Source organism: Sorex araneus, chromosome X, assembly GCF_027595985.1.
Source record: "Sorex araneus isolate mSorAra2 chromosome X, mSorAra2.pri, whole genome shotgun sequence".
NCBI lineage: Eukaryota > Metazoa > Chordata > Mammalia > Eulipotyphla > Soricidae > Sorex > Sorex araneus.
In genome coordinates this window covers 265,048,261-265,070,338 of record NC_073313.1, presented here as the reverse complement: position 1 = coordinate 265,070,338, position 22,078 = coordinate 265,048,261, and the positions used below count along the sequence as shown (strand labels likewise).

The 22,078-nt window shown below is 68.5% G+C and overlaps 1 protein-coding gene across 4 annotated transcripts; it reads left to right on the top strand.

The window, feature by feature from the left end:
* Positions 1–49: 49 nt before the first annotated feature.
* On the top strand, positions 50–21,556 carry ECEL1 (endothelin converting enzyme like 1). 4 transcript variants are annotated; one of them, XM_055120847.1, is made up of 19 exons: positions 50–155; positions 14,032–14,098; positions 14,328–15,214; positions 15,774–15,842; positions 15,948–16,058; positions 16,165–16,257; positions 16,373–16,497; positions 16,960–17,182; positions 17,545–17,643; positions 17,834–17,908; positions 18,421–18,524; positions 18,809–18,867; positions 18,934–18,985; positions 19,379–19,446; positions 19,615–19,739; positions 20,354–20,419; positions 20,774–20,869; positions 20,982–21,058; positions 21,184–21,556. In XM_055120847.1, exons 3-19 carry the CDS (start codon positions 14,426–14,428, stop codon positions 21,281–21,283), a joined length of 2,331 nt encoding a protein of 776 aa, XP_054976822.1. In that variant the 5' UTR covers positions 50–155; positions 14,032–14,098; positions 14,328–14,425; the 3' UTR covers positions 21,284–21,556. The 4 variants fall into 4 exon arrangements, with proteins under 4 accessions (XP_054976822.1, XP_054976825.1, XP_054976823.1 ...); XM_055120850.1 differs by lacking the exon at positions 50–155 and adding an exon at positions 12,949–13,102; XM_055120848.1 differs by lacking the exon at positions 50–155 and adding an exon at positions 12,949–13,146.
* The last annotated feature ends 522 nt before the right edge of the window (positions 21,557–22,078 follow it).

The window sequence follows — 22,078 nt, the reverse complement described above, 5'->3', positions numbered from 1 at the left end:
TGGACCGGTCCCCAGAGAGGCGGTGACGGGGGCGGGGGAGGGTGGCAGCCGGGAACTGGGGCCCCTGGGCCACGGAGGGTGCACGGAACAGCCGAGTGTTGATGCGGCCCCGGGCGCGGCTGGAAACCTGCGTCTGCCAGCTCCTTCTTTTGGAGGTAGGTCCTGCTTCTGCCCCTGCTTTATGGAGAGGTTCAGAGAGGTTGGGTGACTGGCCCAAGGTCACACAGCGGGGAAGGCTGTTCAGACACAAAGTTTCCTGGCACAGAATCTAGGGGGAGGGGCTCGTCCTTGCTCCCCCCTCCCCAAACTGCTGTTTCCCCCAGGGAGAGAGCTGATAGGTGACTCTGGGAGTCTGGGGGAGATGGGAAGCGAGGGGTGGGTCAGCCAGTGCAGGGACACTAGGTATTGGGCTGCTTGGCCGGACAGCCATTCCTGCCCTGTCCCTGGGACCGTGGCATCCAGGCAGGGACTGGGCTAACTGGCCACCATCACCCCTCTCGGGGCTGGGGAGTGGACAAACATGGCCTGGAACCCGGACCAGGGTCCAGCCCAGAGTGGACCTCACACAGGGCCTCCAGGGGGGCTGGGGACTGCAGACCCGCCTGGGCCCTCCTGGGCTGCTTCCGGACTCCCATGTTTCCCTCTTTCCATGCTGCCCGTTCCCATAGCAACCAGTGGCTGGCTGCCAGGTAGCAGCTGAGTGGTCCTGGGAGGAAGTGGAGGCCGGGCGAGAGAACTGGGTTCAGTTCCTGCCCCTGCCAGGACAGCTCTGAGGTCTTGGTAAGCAGTGGTATCGCTCAGAGCCTCGACCTTCCCATCTGTGAAGTGGGGACGGGCCTGTGCTGGCGAGTCCTGTAGGATGCTTCGGGGGGTCTGCAAAGATGGGAAGTACAGCCAGGACCTGGGAGGAGAGCGGGAGTTGAAGGACCCCAACCTGGCCACCAGGACCCTCCAGACCACCAGAGCCCGCAGTGGGGGGTGGGGGGGGGTGGGCGAGTCTCCACTTTAGTCTTAGGGCCGCTCCGTGGCCCAGGGGGAGGGCGCTTGCCTTGCATCTGGCTGGCCCAGGTTTCATCCCCGGCACCCGCACGGTGCTGCCAGGAGTGAGCCTGAGCTCTGCTGGGTGCAACCCCAACCCACACCCACAAACTAAGAGTCCAAGGATCCCTGTGGCATAGCCAGGCCACTGTGAGGTTACAGGGCCAGCCGGAGCCCCCCCCCAGGATCACTGACGGGACGAAAGGGAGGGGGGCTCCCCCTTCTCAGGGGGTAGGGGGGCTGGGGCGCCCCTCTCACTGTCGGACTTGGGGTCACCTTCTCTGGGAGTTAGGGAGGAAAGTGGGGGCCGGCCGGAGGATGGAGGTGGGGGTGGGGGCGGGACCCCCTAGGGAGAGGTGGCTTGGAGGGGGTCTGAGGGTCGCTGGCACCGGGCGGTGGTTCTGCGCGGCTGAAGACTCCAGAGAAAGGCGGGGTGGGGGGAGGGGCGGGGGGACAGAGCGGCCCCAGCCCGCGGGCCCTGGCCCCCCGCCAGCAGGCCGGGTGGGGGTGGGCTGCTGTGCAAGCCGGCGGTGACGATATTCCCCTACTCCGCGGCGCTCCCGCCCCCCTAGGGGAGCCCTCCCAGCCCCCTCCAGGGCCAGGGCCGGGGTCACCGGGGCAGCGCCAGCTCTTGATTCAATTAACTAATTCCCGACCAGGCTGACGCGCAGCTTCTGCCGCCTGTCATTAGGCGGAGCACCGCGGGGGGAGGGGCGCGGGGAGGGCGGTGACGTCACAGCCAGGCCTCTGACGTCATCCCGCCCACCCCCGCCGCCCATGCTCCGGGCTGGCAGCCGCATTTGGGTTCGTGTGCGCGCGGGCACCCCTGCCCCCGGGCACAGCCCCCACCCAGCCCTGCAGAGCTGGGCAGCGCTGGGGGTGCGCAGCCCGGCCCCCTAGGGGCCCCCCTCTCTGCCCTCTCTCTGCAGCGTCTCTCCGGGGTCGGGGTGGGGGGGCACGTGCCCGAGCTCTGCCCGCGCTCGGTCCTGGGGAGCCGCGGACTCCCCGCGCGTCACAGCGCCCGGCGGCCGAGGAGGGCCGGGGGCGCGGGGGAAGCCAGGCCTCGTCAAGGGCACCATCAAGGGAAGGAAGAGGGAAGTGGAAGGAATAAAATCAAAAGGCTTTTAAGGCCGCTCTCCCGAGTAGCTGGTGTCTGCGCTGCCAGCCCCGCGATGAAATATTGTTCTCTGATGGCTTAATGCGGCGCGCCCCGCCCCCGCGCCGCGCCCGCCCCGCTCCTGGTGCCCTGGGCCCCGCACCCGCACCCGTACCCGAGCCCGCACCCGAGCCCGCACCCGCACCCGAGCCCGCACCCGCACCCGAGCCCGCACCCGCACCCGAGCCCGCACCCGCATCCGAACCCGTACCCGCGCCCACACCCGCGCCTGCGCCCGCTCTGCTCCTGGTGCCCTGGGCCCCGCACCCGCGCCCGAGCCCGCGCCCGCACCCTCGCCCGCGCCCGCACCCTCATCCGTACCCGCGCCCGCGCCCGCGCCCGTGCCCGTGCCCGCACCCGCACCCCCACCCGCACCCGCGCCCGCGCCCGCGCCCGCACTGCTCCTGGTGCCTTGGGCCCGCACCCAAGCCCGCACCTGCACCCGCGCCTGCACCCGCACCCGCATCCGTGCCCGCTCTGCTTCCGGTGCCCTGCGCCCGCTCCCAGTGCCCAGTGCCTCGCAGCTGCATCTCTCACCTACCTCCGCACCCGCACACACCCGCACCCCACACTGGCGCCCCACACCGCACCCGCACCCGCGCCCCGCACCCTTGCCAGTGCCCTTGGCCCTCGCCCACACCCGCTCCTGGTGCCCGGGCCTCACAGCCGCACCCGCATCCACCTCCACACTTGCACCCGCACCCCACATCCGGGCCCAGTGCCCCGTGCCCCGCGCCCGTGCCAGTGCCCAGCGCCCTGAACCCGCACCCCACACCTGCACCCCGCACCCTCACCCGGTACCCTGTGCCCCGCACCTCACACCCGCACTCCATGCCCTGCACCCGCGTCCACCCTCACCCCGGCGCTGCCGGCACCCAGGGGCCCAGAGAGTGTGATGGAGGGCACAGCTGAGGCCATTCCAGCCTGGCGCGGGCGCACGGCGGCAGGAGAGGCTCTGGAAGCTGCAGCTGGCCTGGGCCCGAGTCCTCCTGCAGAGACCCCGGGCACAGGCAGCCCGGGAGCCTGGGCCCGAGGGTCGGACAGGAGAGGCCAGCAGCAGGGGCGCCGGAGGCGGGTGCGAGGGGTCACGGGGAGCAGGTGGGTCCCCCGGATGACTCTGCCTGGAACACCCGGAGCTGCAGCGTCCCCGGGCAGGCGGCCGACCTTGGGCAAGCTCGAACCTCCTGTGCCGGGAAGGAGGGAGCAAATAATAGAACAGGCCTCATAGGGTTATTGGAGGATTAAAAGAGGAAATATATGCAAAGTGCTTCGCACAGGGCCGGAGCACAGGCGGGGGTATGAGTGGGCTAATTATCTCTGTAATCTCCCCTCTGGCTTCACCCCCGTGCCTGGGGGGCGGGCAGCCAGGAGCTGCCTGTGAGGAGGGGCTGCCACAGCTCCTCCCCTCCCCCAGCCTCTTCTTCCCCCTCCAGACACCCCCCAACCGTTCCCTCCGCGTCTTTCTGTCAGAGCCGCCAAATTGGCCAAATCTCTGTAATGCTAAAAAATTGGCCCATTAGCTGCAGGGAACATGGGCAGGAGGGGAGTGTGGGTGCAGGGGGGCCGCAGGGGGGCTCCAGGGTTCCCCCAGAGGGGCCTGCAGTGCCCAGGGAATGTGTGTGCAGGTGCACACTGGTATGTGCATGCATGTGTATGCTCGGTCAGGCATGTATGCGGACACATGTGTGACCAGGCATGCAAGGCACGATCAGGCATGTGTGTGTGCATATGTGTGACCAGGCACTCATGGATATGTGCATGTGTGTGCATGTACATGTGAGGGCATATGTGTAGATATGTGTAGGCACATGCATGTGTGTGTGTACACGTGTGCACATGTGCTTGTGTGTGTGACTGGGGTCTCACCCCATACTCTGCTCATTTGTTATCAGGGTGCTCACGTCTCATGGAGCCCAGCCTGTACACTGTCACTGTCATCCCATTGCTCATCGATTTGTTCAAGCGGGCACCAGTAACGTCTCTCATTGAGAGACTTATTGTTACTGTTTTTGGCGTATCGAATACGCCACGGGGAGCTTGCCAGGCTCTGGCGTGTGGGCTCAATACTCTCGGTAGCTTGCCGGGCTCTCCGAGAGGGGCGCAGGAATTGAACACGGGTCGGCTGCATGAAAGGCGAATGCCCAACCGCTGTGCTATCGCTCCAGCCTGTACACATAGTGGGTAATGCAGCCTGTCCTGCCTGGCCCCATGCAATGTACATGCAGTGGGAACGCGCCCCACCTGGCCCTGTGCATGCACACGCGGTGGGGAACGCGCCCTGCCCCGTTCACACACATACACACGCACACGCAGTGGGGAACACGCCCCGCCCGGCCCGTGCACACGCACACAGTGGGGAACAAGCCTTGCCCAGCACTGGGCCCTATGCACACACGTGTCGCGGGTAACATGCCCAGCCCCGAGTAGGCTGCGACGTGCAGCTGAGCGCCCCCCACTCACTCACTGTGATGCAACCCTCACTCCCTCCCCTCCCTGGGCCGACAGCATTGTGCCCATCTCCCTGGGGGCACAGAGGCAGGCGCCTGTCCCGGCCCTTCCTCTGCAGGCGCCAGGTGCCTGGTTGCTCTCGGCCCCGGGTGACTGGCCCTGAGAAGTCTCTGCCCCGGGCTGTGGGGAGAGAAGCCGGCTTCCCTGGGATGAGTCTTCCCTGGGGGGCCCCCAGCAGGGGATGGGCTTTGCCCCTCGCTGTCCCCTAGAGGCCTGACTGTCCATCCCAGGTGGCCACACCCAAAGAGGCGAGCCCTGAGCCAGCGGGCCGTGGAGGGGGGTGCTCAGCGCAGAAGGGACCCAGCTCAGCTGCTCGGGGACAGTGGCGCCTCGGGGGGCTCAGCTGGACCCCCGCTGCACAGCAGCCCAGAGCCTTGGGGCAGGCAGGCAATGTGACAGCTGCTGGCGGGGGTGTCCAGGCGCACTGAGACACTCTCGCCACTCCCCTTGCCCTCCGGTGCCACGCCCCGGCTGCTTCCCCAGGGCCAGTGACACCTGGCGTCAGGCAGGCTTGCCTCCTGCCTCGGCTTCTTCCTGGCCTTTGTGCGTCTTCACCGTCGGGAGCCTCAGTTTCCCCAGCAGCACCATGGAGGGCAGTTGGCGCGTCCTCGGCATTCTGAGGGCTCGTCCGCAGGCAAGGGTGGCCGATGGATGATCGGGTGAGGGAGATGCTGTGGAACACGGCGGTGCCTAGGGGGAGGGGGGTGGGGACGGTCGGTGTCTGACAGCCAGTGGTGATGACAGGACGGTGAGAGTGATGGTGAAGAGGCGGGTGGTAACGGTGATGGCGGTGACGGCGAGGGGAAGGTGATGGTCACGGTGACGAAGATGCGGGTGGTGATGATGATGATAACGGTGACAGTCTCCGTGGCAACATAATGACACGGGTGCCAACCTGGAGGAAGTAATGATGTTGGCAGAGCCGGTCATGCTGACACGCCGTGGAGGGGGACAAGCAGGTGATCTGTGCCAGGCCCACGTGAAGGGACCCAGCAGGCGGAGGAAAGGGGGTGCCGAGCAGAGATGTGCTGCGTGTCTGCGGGCTTCCCCCAGACCGGGAGCGGACCCTCCGCTCTGGCCCCCGGCCCCACGGACGCCAGAAACACCCTTGTCCCCAGCAGGCGACCTCAGTTCCCCGAGGGCCTGTCGTGGGCGCGGAGCTGCGGGCAGGGGTGCCAAGGCTGTTGCCCTCCCTTGGGCTCTGAGCTGGGAAGGCGTTGGGGTCGGGGGACAGGTTGGCACGGTGTCTGGGTCAGACCGGCCTGCAGGGAGGGAGGGGTTTGCAGCCCTTCCCGCGGGGCACTCAGCGTGACACTCAGCACCCGGTCGGCTGTGGCCAGCTCCGACCCTGAGCCCATGGGCAGGGCTGCACCGTGCCCTTCAGGTGGGGCCTGGACGCCCTGCCCCCCCCTCCCCGTGCCAGCTGCCCGCACCTCCTGGCCTCCCCCTGCGCCCTCACCACAGGCTGGCGAGGGCTCTGACGTGTGAAATAAAAAGGGATTTTAATTACCTCTCAGCAAAACAGCAATTAGAGAGAATCACGGCACAACAGCGCCCCTCCCCCCAGGTCGCCTTCTCCCCCCTTGCTCAGGACTGGGGGTGGGGTGCCCAGGGGAAGGAGGTGCTGGCGGTGAGGGTGGGGCTCAGCCGGGGGCACCCCTTAGACAGAGGGGTACCCACCTTTTCGGGCCCCGGGCAGCCCATATTGGGGGGCTGAGCCTGCAGGCTGGCCCAGGGGGTGGGGGGAGGGGCCTTCTGAGAGGCTTTTAAAACAACCGCCAGACTCATGCCGCCCTGCCCGGGCCCTGGCAGCACCGGTCACTTCTCTGCCCGCGCAGCCCGGGTCGGGAGGGCTGGCCAGGCTGTCCCCGCAGCTGCCCGAGGCTGGGGGCAGGAGGCCGGTGGGTGGCTGATTGAAGCGGTAATTGCAGGCAGAGGCTCGGCTAATGCGTGTTATGATTAAGGCCCATTACGGAGGGAGGCAGCTCCGGTGTGGGCCCCCCCTCCACACGGGAGAATGGGGGCCTGGGGGGGCGTGTCTGTGCGGAGGTGGGCTGGGGGGCTGACAGCCCTCCTCATGGGAAGCAGGGCCTGGCCATCGCCACGACCAGGGTCCCTGCGCCCAGGACAGGAGCATGTCCAGCTGACGGCCTGACCCCCGAGCGCAGGGCAAGAGAGGAGACCCCAGAATCACTCCCGCCGCGGGTGCGCAAAGGTCCGAAAGGCCCCCTGGGCGTCCCTGGGGGGACGCTTGGTGAACCACATTTTCCGGGCACTTCAAGTTGGGGCTCCTGTAAAGCCCCCAGTCTCAGGCCCTGGGTGGAGGGCAGAGGGGCTGCAATTTAGGGGCTGCAACAGTCAGCCCGCGGCAGGGGCTGGGCCCGCCCTTCTCATTGGACGCCCGAGCTGCCAGTCAGCGCCCAGAGTGTGCTGACCAGCGTCAGTGCGGCTCCTCCCGCACTGGGAGCTTATGGGACTTGATTCTTGCCTTTGGTTTGGGCCCACGGCCGCCCCATGGTGCTCAGGGGTCACTCTCGGCAGGCTCTGGGGGGACCGGTTGGGACGCGGCCAGGAATTGAACCCAGGTGGGCGCAAGGCAAACGCCCTCTCCGCTGTACTATTGCCCCCGTGTGATGGGGAAACGCCCCGTGTGATGGGGAAACGTCTGGTCGGGAAAGACAGCGGCCCTGACTCTGGGGCTGGGCAGGAGAGGTGGGCGGGAGAGCTGGGCGGGAGAGCTGGGCAGGAGAGCTGGGCAGTGCTTGGGGGAGCTGGCAGCGCCGGGGATGGAGCTGGGTGCTCACGCTGCCAGGCAGGAGCCCTGACCACTGGGCTATCCCGCTCTCCAGCAAGGATTCTCCTTAGTCCCCAGCCTCTGCTGCGGGTAGAGCTGCCTGGACATTTCTGGCCCCATGTGCCCCTCCAACACACACACACACACACACACACACACACACACACACCAGCTCTCAGACGCAAACCCAGGTGTGGCTATGCACCTGAGCCTGTGGCTGGGCCTTGCAGATGCCACAGAGGTTCCAGACCCTTTGGTCTGCGGACATGGTGGCCGGTGGGGGCCACTCCCTATGCCCTAAGGGCCCGGGTCCTTTAGTCACTTCTCAGATTTTTTTTTTTTCCATCCTGCCATCCTGCCTTCTGGCTGCTGAGTTCAGGCCACTGACACTGAGGGAGATTACGGAGATGAAGGGAGTTATTACCATCGTGTCGCAAAAGCTGTGGTGCTTTATTTGGGCGGGAGGTTTTTAACTTTTCTGAAGGGGCCACACCAGTCAGTGCTCAGGACTTGCTCCTGAATTTGCCCAGGGGATATGTGGGCGCTGGGCACTGAATCGGGGGCTGACCATGTGCAAGGCCTCACTTACCTCCTGGCCTCTCTCGCCAGCCTCATGCCCGGATCCTTTAAGATCGGGGGCCGGAGAGATAGTGCAGTGAGCCAGGTGCTTGCCTTGCACTTACCCGGCCTGGGCTCTATCCCTCGCACCCCGTCCGGTCCCCTGAGCACAGAGCCCAGAGCACTACCAGGTGTACGCCCTCTCCCCCACCCCCGCCTCCCAAAGTAGCTTCATTTCTAGGGCCGGGAATGTAGTTGGGTGGGTGAGCGCCCGCCTCGCAATGTGAGTCCCGGGGTTCCATCCCCCGCACCCCATACCGGGAAAAACAGCCACGTTTCCGATTGGCAGGTGAGCGGGAGCCAGGACAGGGAGCCCGGCGTGGAGCCAGGCGTGAGTGTGCTGGCGGGTGGGGCGGGGCTGGCTCTGCAGAGGAAGGGACCGCAGCCCAGGGTGGGCTCTGGGGGCTGTGGACAGACCCCCCGGTGTGTCACCAGCACAGGGCAGGTGCTGCCGGGTGACAACATAAAGAACCCAGCGGAGGGGCCGGAGCGATAGCACAGCGGGTAAGGCGTTTGCCTTGCACTCGGCCGACCTGGGTTCGATCCCCGGCATCCCATATGGTCCCCCAAGCACCGCCAGGAGTAATTCCTGAGTGCAAAGCCAGGAGTAACCCCTGAGCATCGCCGGGTGTGACCCAAAAAGCAAAAAAAAAAAAAAAAAAAAAAAAAAAGAACCCAGGGGAAAGGCCGGCCTGTAAGAGAACAAAACCGTGTTGCTTAAAGGCACGGAATCCTCCTAGCCCAACAGGGCCCCTCAGAAACTACCTGCAGGGCCAGCCTGCAGGAGGGTGCGGGGCAGGCAGAGGGGGCCCCACCGTCGTGCCCGCTGCCTTGGGCTGGGGGGAGGGGGCGAGGTAGCCGAGGCTGCACCGGCCCCCACTCCCACAGAGAGGGCCTCCATACAGCCCCCCCTGCCACGGCGCCCACCCCCACCCGCCCAGGGCCCGGGGAAGCACCCCCTCCCCTCTCTCCTACAAGGGACAATTAGTGGCCTCAGCTTTAATTAGCTAACGATCCCCTCAGCTCCAATCACTTGAAATGATGGCGGAGAGCAGGGGGGAGAGGGGGAGAGGGCCTCAGCCAGGCAGCCCCGCGCCCCTGCCGGCTTCTGGGAGGGGGCTGCAGTCCAGGCAGCGGGTGCTGGGGGTCCCGACACAGGCCCCCCAGGCTACCCCCGCCCCCTGCCTGTGCCCGCCCGTGTCTCACAGCAGGACCTGAGCAGCAGAGGGACTGTCCCTCCAGGGGTGAGTAGGGGCAGGAAGGGGGGGAGGGGACGAGCTAAAGGTGCCAGGTCGGGGTCACTGGCCTGGATGGAGCAGAGGCGCTTCTCAAGGAATATGGGGACAGCGGCGTGGAGGCGAGATGGGGGTCAGCCCCACTTCTGAGGGCCTGGGCAGAGCTGGCCTGGGCTCCTACACGGCCCCTGACTCAGCACCACACTCGGCTCCAGGCTGAGGTCAGCGCTGCGCCCCACCCCCCACCCCCAAGCTTCCTGCTGTCTCCTGGGTGTTAGAGCTGTCCTCTCCCGCGTGTGGCGCTGGGGTGGACACCGGTCAAGCCTCACGGTGGCCTCTGAGGCCCGGAGCTGGCGGGAGTGAGGTCGGGGGTCTTGGCTGGCCCCTCCCTCCTGTGGACACGGAGCCCCCCAGCCCTGTGGTGAGGTGGGAGCGCTCGGCAGAGCCCAGTCTGGGGGGCTCTACATGCCATCGCGGGGTCCACTGCTGCTGGGGCCAGTCTACACTGGGGCAGGGACAGCCCTGGCTGAGCACTTAGGGGTGTCCTGCAAGGAAGGAGGGCCCCCTGCATGCCCCCTCAGCGCGGGTCCCCAGGGACCCCGGGACGTTGGAGACAGGGGGGGGGTGTGGGGAGGGCTGGGAAGAACACTTGGGCTCAGAGCGGGGCTCCAGGCCCCTGAGGGACGCGGGTTGGGTGCTCAGGACGCCCCATGCCCTCAGAGGGTGTGGGGCAGAGGCAGGGCCCTAGAGAGAACTGGGTGCCCCGCAGGAGACGGGGCAGGGGGTGGGGCCAAGGCACCTTTCGGCCAGGTCCAGCCTATGGCAGGGGCAGGTCCGGGTGTCCGGCGGGGCCTGGACAGCAGCCTGCTCCGGCCCCCAGCTCTGGTGGGGCACAGGCGGAGCTGGGAGGATTCAGGATTCAGGGGAAGCCCTGGGATGTGGGGAAGTGGGCCGCAGTGCCCTCGGGGCTGGGAGGCTGGGGTCTTCCGTGGGGTCCGCGGTGTGGCAGTTCTGTGGCTCCCGATGTCCCGGAAGTTGCTCCCTTGAGCGCCCAGAACTCAGGGCCGGCCCCGGGCCTGTGACACCCGCTCTCGCCTGTGTGTGAGCCACGCTGTGTAGGAGTTCCACCTTCTCTGTGTATGAATGTGTATGGTGGTGTGTGCGTGTGTGTGTGTGTGTGTGTGTGTGTGTGTGTGTGTGTGTGTGTGGTGTGTATAGGAATGTATGGTGTGAGTGGTGTGCCTATGTGTGGTCTGGTACGTGCATGTGTATCTGTGTGCATATGTGAGCGTGTGGTGTGTATGTAATGTGTGAGTGTGTGTAGGTGTGTGAGAGTGTGTGCGTGTGAGTGAGACAGAGAGAGAGGCTCCCCCAGGCACAGAATTGGGGGCCGGTTGCTGAGCTTCCTGCTTTGGAGGCCGCACGGGACAGATGTGGAGGTGACACCCCAGGTAGGCCGTGGCCGGGAGAAGGAGGACCCGGCCCTGGGTGGGGGATGGGAAGGGGACCCGGCCCTGGGTGGGGGTGGGGAAGGGGACCCCGACCTGGGTGGGGGTGGGGAAGGGGCCCTTCGCTCTCACTGACCCACTCAGAGCCAAGGGGCAGCAGAGCAGAGAGGCAGGGGCTTGGTGGCTGGGTTCAGGGCCTCTGAGCCCCCCAGCCTGCTGGGAGCTCCCCGTTTTCCAACAGGAGTTGAGTCAGCCGAGTGGATGCCACCCCACACTCTGCTCCCCCGCCCTGCGCCACCCTGGCCACTTGGGAGAGCCATTTCATTTCTCAAATTAAAAATCCATTTTGTGCCGTGAATAATAGATGGGAAGAGTCCGGGGAGGCCACGGACAGGAAGTGGGTGCGGGGCGGCCCCCAGCCCTGTGGACTGTGGGGAGGCTAGGGGCGTCTCCCAGGGCGGGTTCAGCTGGGGGCTCAGCAGGGTGGGGGTCCAGTCTTCTCCCGAGCTCTCCCAGAGCCCGGAATCAGGCCCTGCCGCGCCCGCCACCCCCACCCCCCCTCAGCACCTCACTCGTGAAGCTGCCGGAACATGAGTCATGGGGACACGGCAACTGCGTAGCCACAGGGGGTGGGCACTTATCTGAGCCCCCCACGGACCAGCAAGCCCCCCAGACGCACTTGGCCCTGTAAGGGAAGGGGCAGAGAGTGGGTTCCCAGACCCCCCACCTCTGCCCCTTGCACCCCTCCCCACCCCTGCCCCGTCCGGGTCTTGGCTGCCGGCTTCTGCCCTGGCTGCAGGGTTGGCCCCCTCCTTGCATCTTCCTGTCACTCACTCAGGGGGTCACCTTGATGACTGGGGAAGGAGCAATGGGAGCACCCAAAGGCGGGAGAGGGCCAGGACACCAAGATCCCCATGACCCCTCCATGGTCTCCAGACAACTCCACAGCCGGCTGCCCCCAGGGCTGCGGTTACCAACCTGGGAAGGGTGTGGGGGAGGGGGCAGCTCCCCTGCAGGTACAGACGGAGGCCTGGAGCCGGGAGGCTGCCGGGCGCGAAGGCCCCTGCACCCCCCGGGGGGCTGAGCGGCGGGTCTCCAGGGATGCACGCCTGCCTTTGTGCTTTCTGTTGGAAGAGTCGGCTCCCAGAGACAATATCCATTTTGATATTTCTTGGAAATTTCACGGCATTCATTTCAGGGAAAATAAAAGCTGTCATTGCCAGAGAAATGATACCAATCAGGGCCTGAAAAGGCTGGAAAATTATCCTCCTGGAGATGGAGCAACGTTGAGGGAAAATGCAGATTAAAGGCACAAAGCGCCACTTTGCCCTGCCCTGCCCTTCCCGCAGGGTCCCCGCCACGGTTCCCGTCACTCCGCTCTTCCACCTTCCACCTGGAGAGAGAGCCCCGCGGGCCGGGCCAGTGCGCGGAGCAGGGCGACGGGCACCTGGGCCAGGCAGCAGGCGGCCCCAGACGCCACGCGGGCTCCTGGGGGGGGCGCTAGCCTGCCCGGTGGGGGGTCTTGGTCAGAGGTGGGGGTCCTCGGAGGCTCAGCCCTCCCCGCAGGCTGGAAGCCGCCGGCCTGGGAGTGCCTGGACCTGTGGCGCCCCCTGCCGGGACAAGCGGGGAGGGCAGGACGGCGAGAGCGGAGATTCCAGAAACTAGTCCTCACCCGGGAGCCCGGGGTCCCGGGAGCCCGCACGGGCCAAGTCTGGGGGTCAGTGGCGAGAGAACCGGGCAGAGACGCTCCCGAGGTCAGGCGCGGCCAGAGGGGGAGGGCCGGTAGCTGGGGAGTCCCCTCCTGGGCCTGTGCAAATCCCAGGGTGCTGTTAGCTCCCGGCGCCCCCAGGTGGCGCTTCCCTTGCTTCCCGGTGGGGTCCACAGCCCCGCTGGACAGGGGCGTCCGCACTGGGTGCGCGAGCCAGCCTGGGCTGGGGGAGGGGCCGCCCTGGCTCTGAGGTCCCCTACCTGCTCCCAAACGGGGTGTCCCTCCTTGGGGAGGAGGCGGAAGGGAACACGGCGGCGTCCTGAGCCCCCACATTCCCGCGGCGGGGCGCGGGGAGCAGAAGGAGCTCCGGGGGCCAGTTCAGGACGGACAGCCGCCCGGCCAGACAGGCACCCCCACCGCTCTGCGGGGAGTCGTCCCTGGGCGGTGCTCTCCACCGTCTCCAGTGGCAGCCCCTTTCGGCCGAGTTTGGGGACGCAGACCCGAGAGCGCATCATCTCCGCGGACCCCTCTCGGGGCGCACCCGAACCCGAGCGCCCCGCGATCCCCCGAGCCGGCGCGAGCCCCCCCTCTCCCCGGGTGCGTGATCCCCGCTGTCGCCGTCCCCGCCCGCGAGCTGCCAGGTAGCGGGGATGGAGATGGGAGGAGGAGGGGTGCGGGGGGCGCGCGGAGGAGGGTGGAGCCGCCGGCGCGCCCCCTCCCTCGGGGCCGGCGGGCGGCAGAGGCGGCGGCAGAGGCGGCGGCGGGCGCACGGAGAGCGCGGCCGGCCGCCCCGCTCCGCCCCGGCCCCGGCCCGGCCCGGGCTCGACCCGCTCTGCCGGCGCTCGGCCGGGCGCCCCTCGCCGGGTAAGTGCCCCCCGCGCCCGCGCCCCGCTCGCCGCCGCCCCCGCGCCCCCGCCGCCGCCGCGCCGAGCCTCCGGGCTTTGTCTGCGGCCCCGCGACTCGGGCTCGGGCTGCGGCGCCGGCGACTCCCGGGCTCGGCAGCCCGAGCGGGCGGCGCGAGGACGCTCCCCGGCCGGGGTTCGAGGCGCGCGCGGGGCCAGCCCGCTCCGCGCCCGGGGTGAAACTTCGTTCAAGTTTGGGTGCCGGGGAGAACCTGTTGAAACCGAGATTGGTCCGGGGCCGGCCCGGGGGCGCGCGGGGGTGGGGGTGGCGGGGCGGCGGCCCCGGGCGGGCTCCGAGGGCCGTCGGGGTTTCCCCCCTCGCGTCCCGCGCCGGGCTGCGGTCTGGAAGACGCGCCAGCGCGGGTCTCCGGGGAAAGCGGGTGGCGGGCGGTCTGGCCGTTAAACAAAAGGAGACGGGGCTGGGTGGTGGCCCGCGGACGCCCGCGAGGACAAAGTTTGATTCTGCAGCCGCTTTCTTGAGCATCCAATTCCAGGGTGTGAGCTGAAGATCGCTTTTATTTGGGGGAGGGGGCTCAGTGGGGAGTGGGTGGGTCTAGACGCGACCCGGACCCACACCTCCCGGTCCAGCATCCTTTCCCCTCCCCCACCTGGCCTTGGCTGCAGCAAGTCGCGGACCAGAGAGGTAGAAAGAAGAGAAGCGGCTTTTCCTGGAGGGCCTGCGACGTACCAGGTGCGGTGTCCGCGCGCCCCGCGGTGTGTTGGGGCGTCTCAGAGCCGGGAGAGGGGTCCGGGGCAGGGGCCGCCGAGCGCGCGCAAGGAGGGGGCGGCCGCTGCGAGCCTTCCCTTCTGTCACTCCCCAGCGGTAGGGGGGTCAGGCCCGGCGCGCCCCGGTTGCTGGGGCTTCCGCGCCTGCACCCCTCGCGTCGTGCCTCCTGAGCCGGCGTCCCCCTCCCCCGCAGCTGCCGCCCGGCCCGGGGACCATGCGGAAGCCGGCTAGGAGCGCGGGGGTCCGGCGCGCCCTGTAGCGGAGCCAGCCCGGCTGGGTGGTCGCGGCGCCATGGAGGCCCCGTTTTCCATGACCGCGCACTACGACGAGTTCCAGGAGGTCAAGTACGCGAGCCGCTGCGGCGCGGGGGGCGCGCGCGGGGCCTCGCTGCCCCCAGGCTTCCCGCTGGGCGCCGGCCGCGGCAGCCCGGGAGCCCGGGCCGGCCTGCCGCGCTGGAACCGGCGCGAGGTGTGCCTGCTGTCGGGGCTGGTGTTCGCTGCGGGCCTCTGCGCCATCCTGGCTGCCATGCTGGCGCTCAAGTACCTGGGCCCGGGCGCGGCGGGCGGCGGCGCGTGCCCCGAGGGCTGCCCGGAGCGCAAGGCCTTCGCGCGCGCCGCCCGCTTCCTGGCCGCCAACCTGGACGCCAGCATCGACCCGTGCCAGGACTTCTACTCCTTCGCGTGCGGGGGCTGGCTGCGGCGCCACGCCATCCCCGACGACAAGCTCACCTACGGCACCATCGCGGCCATCGGCGAGCAGAACGAGGAGCGCCTGCGGCGCCTGCTGGCGCGGCCGGCGGGCGGCCCCGGGGGCGCGGCGCAGCGCAAGGTGCGCGCCTTCTTCCGCTCGTGCCTCGACATGCGCGAGATCGAGCGGCTCGGCCCGCGGCCCATGCTCGAGGTCATCGAGGACTGCGGCGGCTGGGACCTGGGCGGCGCCCCCGAGCGGCCCGGGCCCGCGGCGGCGCGCTGGGACCTCAACCGGCTGCTGTACAAGGCGCAGGGCGTGTACAGCGCCGCCGCGCTCTTCTCGCTCACCGTCAGCCTGGACGACAGGAACTCCTCGCGCTACGTCATCCGCGTGAGTGCCGGGGGGGGAGTGGGGGGACCCCCCTGCCCCACTCCGGCGCCCCTGCCACCCCCTGGCCCCCGCCCCCCACGCCCGCCCGGCGCCCGGGGCCCAGAGGAAAGGAGGGGAGGGGCGGGGCGCGCGCCGCTGGGCGCGGGAGGAGGGCGCGAGTAATTTCCCTCGGGTAATTGCGGTGTTTAGCGGAGCCACGGGAGCCGCAATTTCCCAGGCCTCTGGCAGGCGGTGCGAGCACTGGGAAGGGTGTGCGCGCCTGTCGGCCGTGGAACAGCCCCGCGGAGCTGGGGGTAGGCGGGAGGGGGGGGGCGGCAGGCATGCCAGCAGGGAGGAGGGGGTGCCCAATTCACTGCGCGCTGACCCGAGGGCGCATGACAAGCGAAGGCTAACAAGGGAAAGAAGGTCCTAGACTCCCCTGGCGCCCCCAGTCTGGGTCGTCGTAGCGGGAGGGGTGGCTGGCGTCTGTGCGCCTCTGGGGCCTGTGACAGCGGCAGTGGGGAGCCTGGCTGGGCACGGAGACCTCTGACCCCCTCCCCTCCGCGGCGCTCTCTTCCAGATTGACCAGGACGGGCTCACCCTGCCCGAGAGGACCCTGTACTTAGCGCAGGATGAGGAGAGCGAGAAGGTGCGGGCCGTGGGGTGGCTGGGAGGGGGAGGGCAGGCCCTTTGGGGCAGGAGGCGGTGCTGAGTGGGGCCTGGCGCGGCCTGGCCAACCCTCTTCCTGGCGCAGGTCCTGGCAGCCTACCGGGTGTTCATGGAGCGCCTGCTCCGGCTGCTGGGCGCCGACGCCGTGGAGCAGAAGGCCCAAGAGATACTGCAGCTGGAGCAGCGCCTGGCCAACGTGAGCCGAGCACTGGGCAGGGGCACTGCTTCGCCGGGTGGGTGGGCGGGCACCCTGGGGCCCTGCTCAGTCAGCTCTGGCCCCCCTAACGCCCCTCCCTCCCTAGATCACTGTGTCGGAGTACGATGACCTCCGGCGAGATGTCAGCTCCATGTACCACAAGGTGACCCTGGGCCAGCTGCAGAAGATCACCCCACACGTGAGTGAGGCTGCCCTGTGGGCACCTGGGTCCCCCCCCCCCGCCAGGGTCTGGCAAGGCCTTTCTGTCCCTCCTGGAGGTGCCTGTCCCCGTTTAACCCCTGCCTGTCCTATAGCTGCAGTGGAAGTGGCTGCTGGACCAGATCTTCCAGGAGGACTTCTCGGAGGAGGAAGAGGTGGTGCTGCTGGCGACAGACTACATGCAGCAAGTGTCCCAGCTCATCCGCTCCACGCCCCGCAGGTAGGGCAGCCCTGGGCCTCGGCCTCGCTGCTTGGGGGGACGCTTTGAACCTCCTTAGCCCCTGGTAGCCACACTGGGGTCAGCCGCATGTTTCCCCGGGAATGAGGAGGGTCTAGAATGAGGAGGGGACAGAGAGGGGGTCCACCCTGGGGAGTGTTGTCCTTGTCCCCCCATGGCAGCTCTGGGGCGAGCACGCCTGCCCCCCCTCCCTACACACGCAGCAAGTGCAGTGAAGCTGGCCGGAGGCCGGGAGCACCAAGCGCGCTGCTCAGCGGCCAGCGGCGTGTCCTGCTCTGCATGGACCCCACTCTTGCCCTTGGGGCTCAGACCACTGCAGGCTCTGCCTCTGGCCCCCCTGGAATGACCCTCCTCCCTCCAAGCAGATGCCAGGTGCAGCCCCTGGCTGGGAGGGGCGGGGCAGTGCCCGTGAGCCCGTCCGACCCAGCGCTGTGCCGCCTGCAGGATCCTGCACAACTACCTGGTGTGGCGCGTGGTGGTGGTCCTGAGCGAGCACCTGTCGCCGCCCTTCCGGGAGGCACTGCACGAGCTGGCCCGCGAGATGGAGGGGGGCGACAAGCCCCAGGAGCTGGCCCGGACCTGCCTGGGCCAGGCGAACCGCCACTTTGGCATGGCCCTTGGTGCCCTCTTTGTCCACGAGCACTTCTCAGCAGCCAGCAAAGCCAAGGTCAGCAGGCCTGGGTGCGCGGAAGGCCGAGGGTGCTGAGCTGGCACGGCCCACGTGTCCTGCTCAGCCCCCCGGCCAGGGGTCCCGGGTGCAACTGTCCTTGAGGTTCCAGGCTCCTCCTCCTTGGGAAGCCCCTCCTGGCCGGGTGGTGTGGCGCTCATCCCAAATGCTTGTCACCCCTCTGCTGTGTCCAGTGGGCCCCTGGACTAACAGGCGACGGCCTAGGGGCGCTTCCCCCTGCGAGATTTGGGTGGCGGGGCTGGGTCAGCCCTCCAGGTCTCCGTGGAGCTGAGTGACTAGGGAGCCTTCCTGAAGCCGGGAACTGAGGTCTGTGGGGCTGGGCTTCGGTCCCGGGCTCACAGGTACAGCAGCTGGTGGAGGACATCAAATACATCTTGGGCCAGCGCCTGGAGGAGCTGGACTGGATGGACGCCGAGACCAAGGCAGCCGCTCGGGCTAAGGTCAGGAGGGACCCCAGGCCTTGCTGGTTCCACAGCCACTTCCTGGTGCCTGCTGGGTGCTGGGTGCTGGGATAACAAGAGACAGCGGTGCCTCTTGTGGGACTGGCATCTGCCTGCCACCCTCCTGAATCCCAGCCTGGGTGGGGGCTGCCGCCGAGACGCTGGTTCCCTCACCCCATCTCACCTGCAGCTCCAGTACATGATGGTCATGGTGGGCTACCCCGACTTCCTGCTCAAACCCGAGGCTGTGGACAAGGAGTATGAGGTAGGATGTGCTTCAAGGACCAGGCAGAGAGGGAGCCTGGAGGGAGGGGGCTGTGTCCTGGGGAGGGCAGTCCTGCTGGGCCCCTACCCCATTTGACTCGTCTTTGGCCGCACCCTGCCTCTGACCCACTCCCCCACTAAGCCTCCCCACCTTTCACCTATGGCTCCTCCTCAACCCTCACTCCCCGAACCGCCCACCAGCAAGCCCCGCCCCCTCTTGTGGCTCTGCCCCAACCGAGCCCAGGATCCGCCCACCAGCACAACCCCGCCTCCTCCCACCAGCACGGCCCCGCCCCACACTGGCTCCACCCCACCCTGCTCCATCCCACCTCTGGCTCCGCCCTGCCCACCAGCATGGCCCCACCCCCACCTCTGCCCCCACCCCACCCACCTCTGACCCTGCCCACCAGCAAGCCCCGTCCCAACTCTAACTCCGACCTGCCCACTGGCTTGCACTGGCTCTGCCTCTGGCCCTGCCCCGCCCCCGCCCACCAGCGCTGCCCCTCCCCACAGTTTGAGGTCAACGAGAAGACCTACTTCAAGAACATCTTGAACAGCATCCGCTTCAGCATCCAGCTGTCAGTCAAGAAGATCCGGCAGGAGGTGGACAAATCCACGTGAGTGCCAGACCCGGGAGCGCAGGGATAGAGAGGGGTCCAGGGAGAAGGGGCCCCTTCTCGAGGTCAGGGGGTGGGCGAGTAAGTGACCCGATAGCTGCGCTGGTGTGGGTGGCACAGGGCCCGTGCCAGTCATCTGGCAGGCCGTCAGCATGCAACCCCACCTGGGGAAGACCGGTTGCATGGCCCTGGGTGGCACCACCAGGTGGTTCCCAATGGAGTGCTGTCTCAGCAGACGGGGGAGGCAAGGTGGACCCCTCAACTGACACCCTGGGCCCCCGCAGGTGGCTGCTCCCGCCGCAGGCCCTCAATGCCTACTACCTGCCCAACAAGAACCAGATGGGTAAGGGGCGTTCCCGGGGGCGGGGCCTAGCGGGACGGGCCTCGCACTGACCACGCCCTCCCGCAGTGTTCCCCGCGGGAATCCTGCAGCCCACCCTGTACGACCCAGACTTTCCGCAGTGAGTGGGGAATCCGGGCCGAGGCCTGCCTGTGGGGAGTCGGTGGGCTGCGCAGACTGCTTCCAAAGGGGCCTGGACCCCGGGCGCAGGAAGGCGGACCCTGGGTCACTTAGGAAAAAGTGTATTTCTTTTTCCTTTTAAATGCCCTGGGCCCCCTCTAGCCTGATTCCAGGTTTCAGAGTGGAGCAGTCCTAGGGATGAGGGAGAAGGTCAAGTCCCACGTGGGCTGCCTCAGTTTCCCTCCGTCTCCCTCCACCCTGGCTGCCCCGTAGCGCAGCGCTGTCTGGGTTCTCTAAGCGCACCCAGCTCTCACCGGGCCCAGCGGCGGAGGCGGGAGGGCGCAGGCGGCACGCGGTGGGTGAGGCTGGAGCCCGACACTGCTTCCTGGTCCAGGTCTCTGAACTTCGGGGGCATCGGCACCATCATCGGGCATGAGCTGACCCACGGCTACGATGACTGGGGTGAGGCCTGGGGATGATCCGAGAGGGTGATGGAGGGGGGCAGGGTGGAGATGGGCTGAGACCCCCGGGCTCCTCTCTGCCTCTCTGGGGTGAGGTGGTGGAGGACCCGGTGCCCGGGCTGGTTTCTGCGCTGCGGCCCGTGACGCCTGCTCTGCCCGCCGCCCGCAGGGGGCCAGTACGACCGCTCGGGAAGCCTGCTGCACTGGTGGACAGACGCCTCCTACCGCCGCTTCCTGCGCAAGGCCGAGTGCATCGTCCACCTCTACGACAACTTCACCGTCTACAACCAGCGGGTGCGGCCCTGCGCTGCTTCGCGGGCGGGGGTCAGGGCGGGGGGCGCGCCCGGGACACTGGGGGGTGGCAGGGCGGGGGCGCGCCTGGGACACTGGGGGGGCAGGGCGGGGGGCGCACCCAGACACTCGGGGTCACGGCGGGGGGCGCCCGGGATACTCGGGTCAGGGCGGGGGACGCTCCCGGGACTCAGGGGCAGGGCGGGTACGCGCCCCGGATACTAACGGGGCAGAGCGGGGAAGCGCGCCCGGGACACTCAGGGACAGGGCGGGGGCGCGCGCCCCGGACACTAACGGGCAGGGCGGGGCGCGCCCAGGACTCGGGGGCAGGCAGGGGCGCGCCCCGGATACTAACGGGCAGGGCGGGGGGCGCACCCGCGACACTCGGGGGCAGAGTCGGGGGCGCTCCCGGGACTCGGGGCCAGGCGGGGGCGTGCCTGGGCACACTCGGGGCGCGCTCACGCCGGGACACTCACGGGTAGGGCTCCGGGCGCACACGGGCACGTTGATGCGGCCCTGGTGGAGACTCACTGCGGGGGGCGGGGTGGGGGGAGACGAGCGCGGCGGGGTGGGGGGAGACGAGCGCGCGCAGCCCCTGAGCCCGCCTCCGCCCGCAGGTGAACGGGAAGCACACGCTCGGGGAGAACATCGCCGACATGGGCGGCCTCAAGCTCGCCTACTACGTGAGCCGCCCTGCTGGCCCCCGTCGGGGCGGGGGGTGCGAGGGGGCAGATGCCAGCTTGACCCAAGCTGTGGCCGGTCCCCACTTGGCTGAGCTCTGGCCTGCACTGGGTCCCCCCGGGGGGTCACGAGAAAAGGAAGAACTCTCGGGCTCCCACCTCTGGGGAGAGTAGGGAGTGCTGCCTGGAGGAGGTGGCACTTCCCTGAGGTTAGCCTCCCTCCGGAGGGCGGAAGGCAGGAGCTGGCGGCTTAGCACTGCCAGGTGGGTGGTGGGCTTGCTCAGGGGGCTGAGCAGGTGAGACGAGTCGGGTCACCCCTGGGTGGGGGAGTCCCAGCTTCCCGCTCTGTGACTCCAGGCTTATCAGAAGTGGGTGCGGGAGCACGGCCCGGAGCACCCTCTGCACCGCCTCAAGTACACCCACAACCAGCTCTTCTTCATCGCCTTCGCCCAGGTGGGTGGGCGGGGCGGGGGTCCCAGCCCTGGGAGGCGGGGATGCAGGAGGGGGCACTGCAGACACTTGGTCAGCGGGTACTCAGCCCCCTCTCACCCCCCTCCGGGCCCAGAACTGGTGCATCAAGAGGCGCTCGCAGTCCATCTACCTGCAGGTGCTGACGGACAAGCACGCCCCGGAGCACTACAGGTACCCCGGGGCCGGGCGCGAGGGACCCCGCGCTCTCCCCGCGCAGGGTGCGGGCGCAAGGGGACCCCACACTGTCCCCGTGCAGGGTGCGGGCGCGAGGGGACCCCCACTGTGTCTGTCCACAGGGTGCTGGGCAGCGTGTCCCAGTTCGAGGAGTTCGGCCGGGCCTTCCACTGCCCCAAGGACTCCCCCATGAACCCAGCCCACAAGTGCTCCGTGTGGTGACCCCGCGCCCCCGCTCCGCAAGCACTTTCATGCGTCAGCACTCATGCACGCACGCACGCACGCACGCACGCACGCACGTCCATCCCCGCGCTGCGGGGCAGCTGTGAGCCCACGTCCGCCTGCCCGCCCCCGCTGGCCCGGCCCTCCGGGCCTCATGTCCAGGGGCCCGCGTAGGGCGGAGGCCGCGCCCCCGGCGGGCGTGGGAGACGCCGCGACCCCAGGCCCCTTCCCGGCCCTCGCTGCTCGCTCTGCTCAATAAAGTGCTCGCTCGCTGTCGTGCTCTCTGCCGGCACTGGGTGGGGGGGGTCCTCGGGAGGCTCACCAGACCCCCTGTACCCCGGAGCAACCGGCCCCGCTGCGGCTCGGCGAGACCCCGGCCCCGCCGTGTCCTGCACCCGACGCTCCTCCCGCCCCCAAGTTCTGTCTAGGCCTGTTCCGGGGGTACCTCTAGAACAGCCTCGTCGGTGTCCAGCCTGACTCGGGGACCAGCTGCCCCTGATGGGGACCCTTCCCGGAGGGAAGAGGTTCCTGGAGGGAAGGGGGCCCTGGGCGTGGTCCCCGGAGGGAAGGGGGCTGTAGGGGTGGTCCCTGGAGGGAAGGGGGCCCTGGGTGTATTCCCTAGAGGGAAGCGGGACTGGGGGGCAGCCCCAGTGGGGGGGCTCAGGCAGCCAGGGTGGGAGTTCCGGAGGATCTAGGCCTCCCGCCTTGCCTTCTCGGCCTCTTCTGTTTTGTGAGGACCCGCCCCGCCCTTCCTGCCCGGTGGTCTCTCCGCTCAGTCACCATATGTGGGGCACA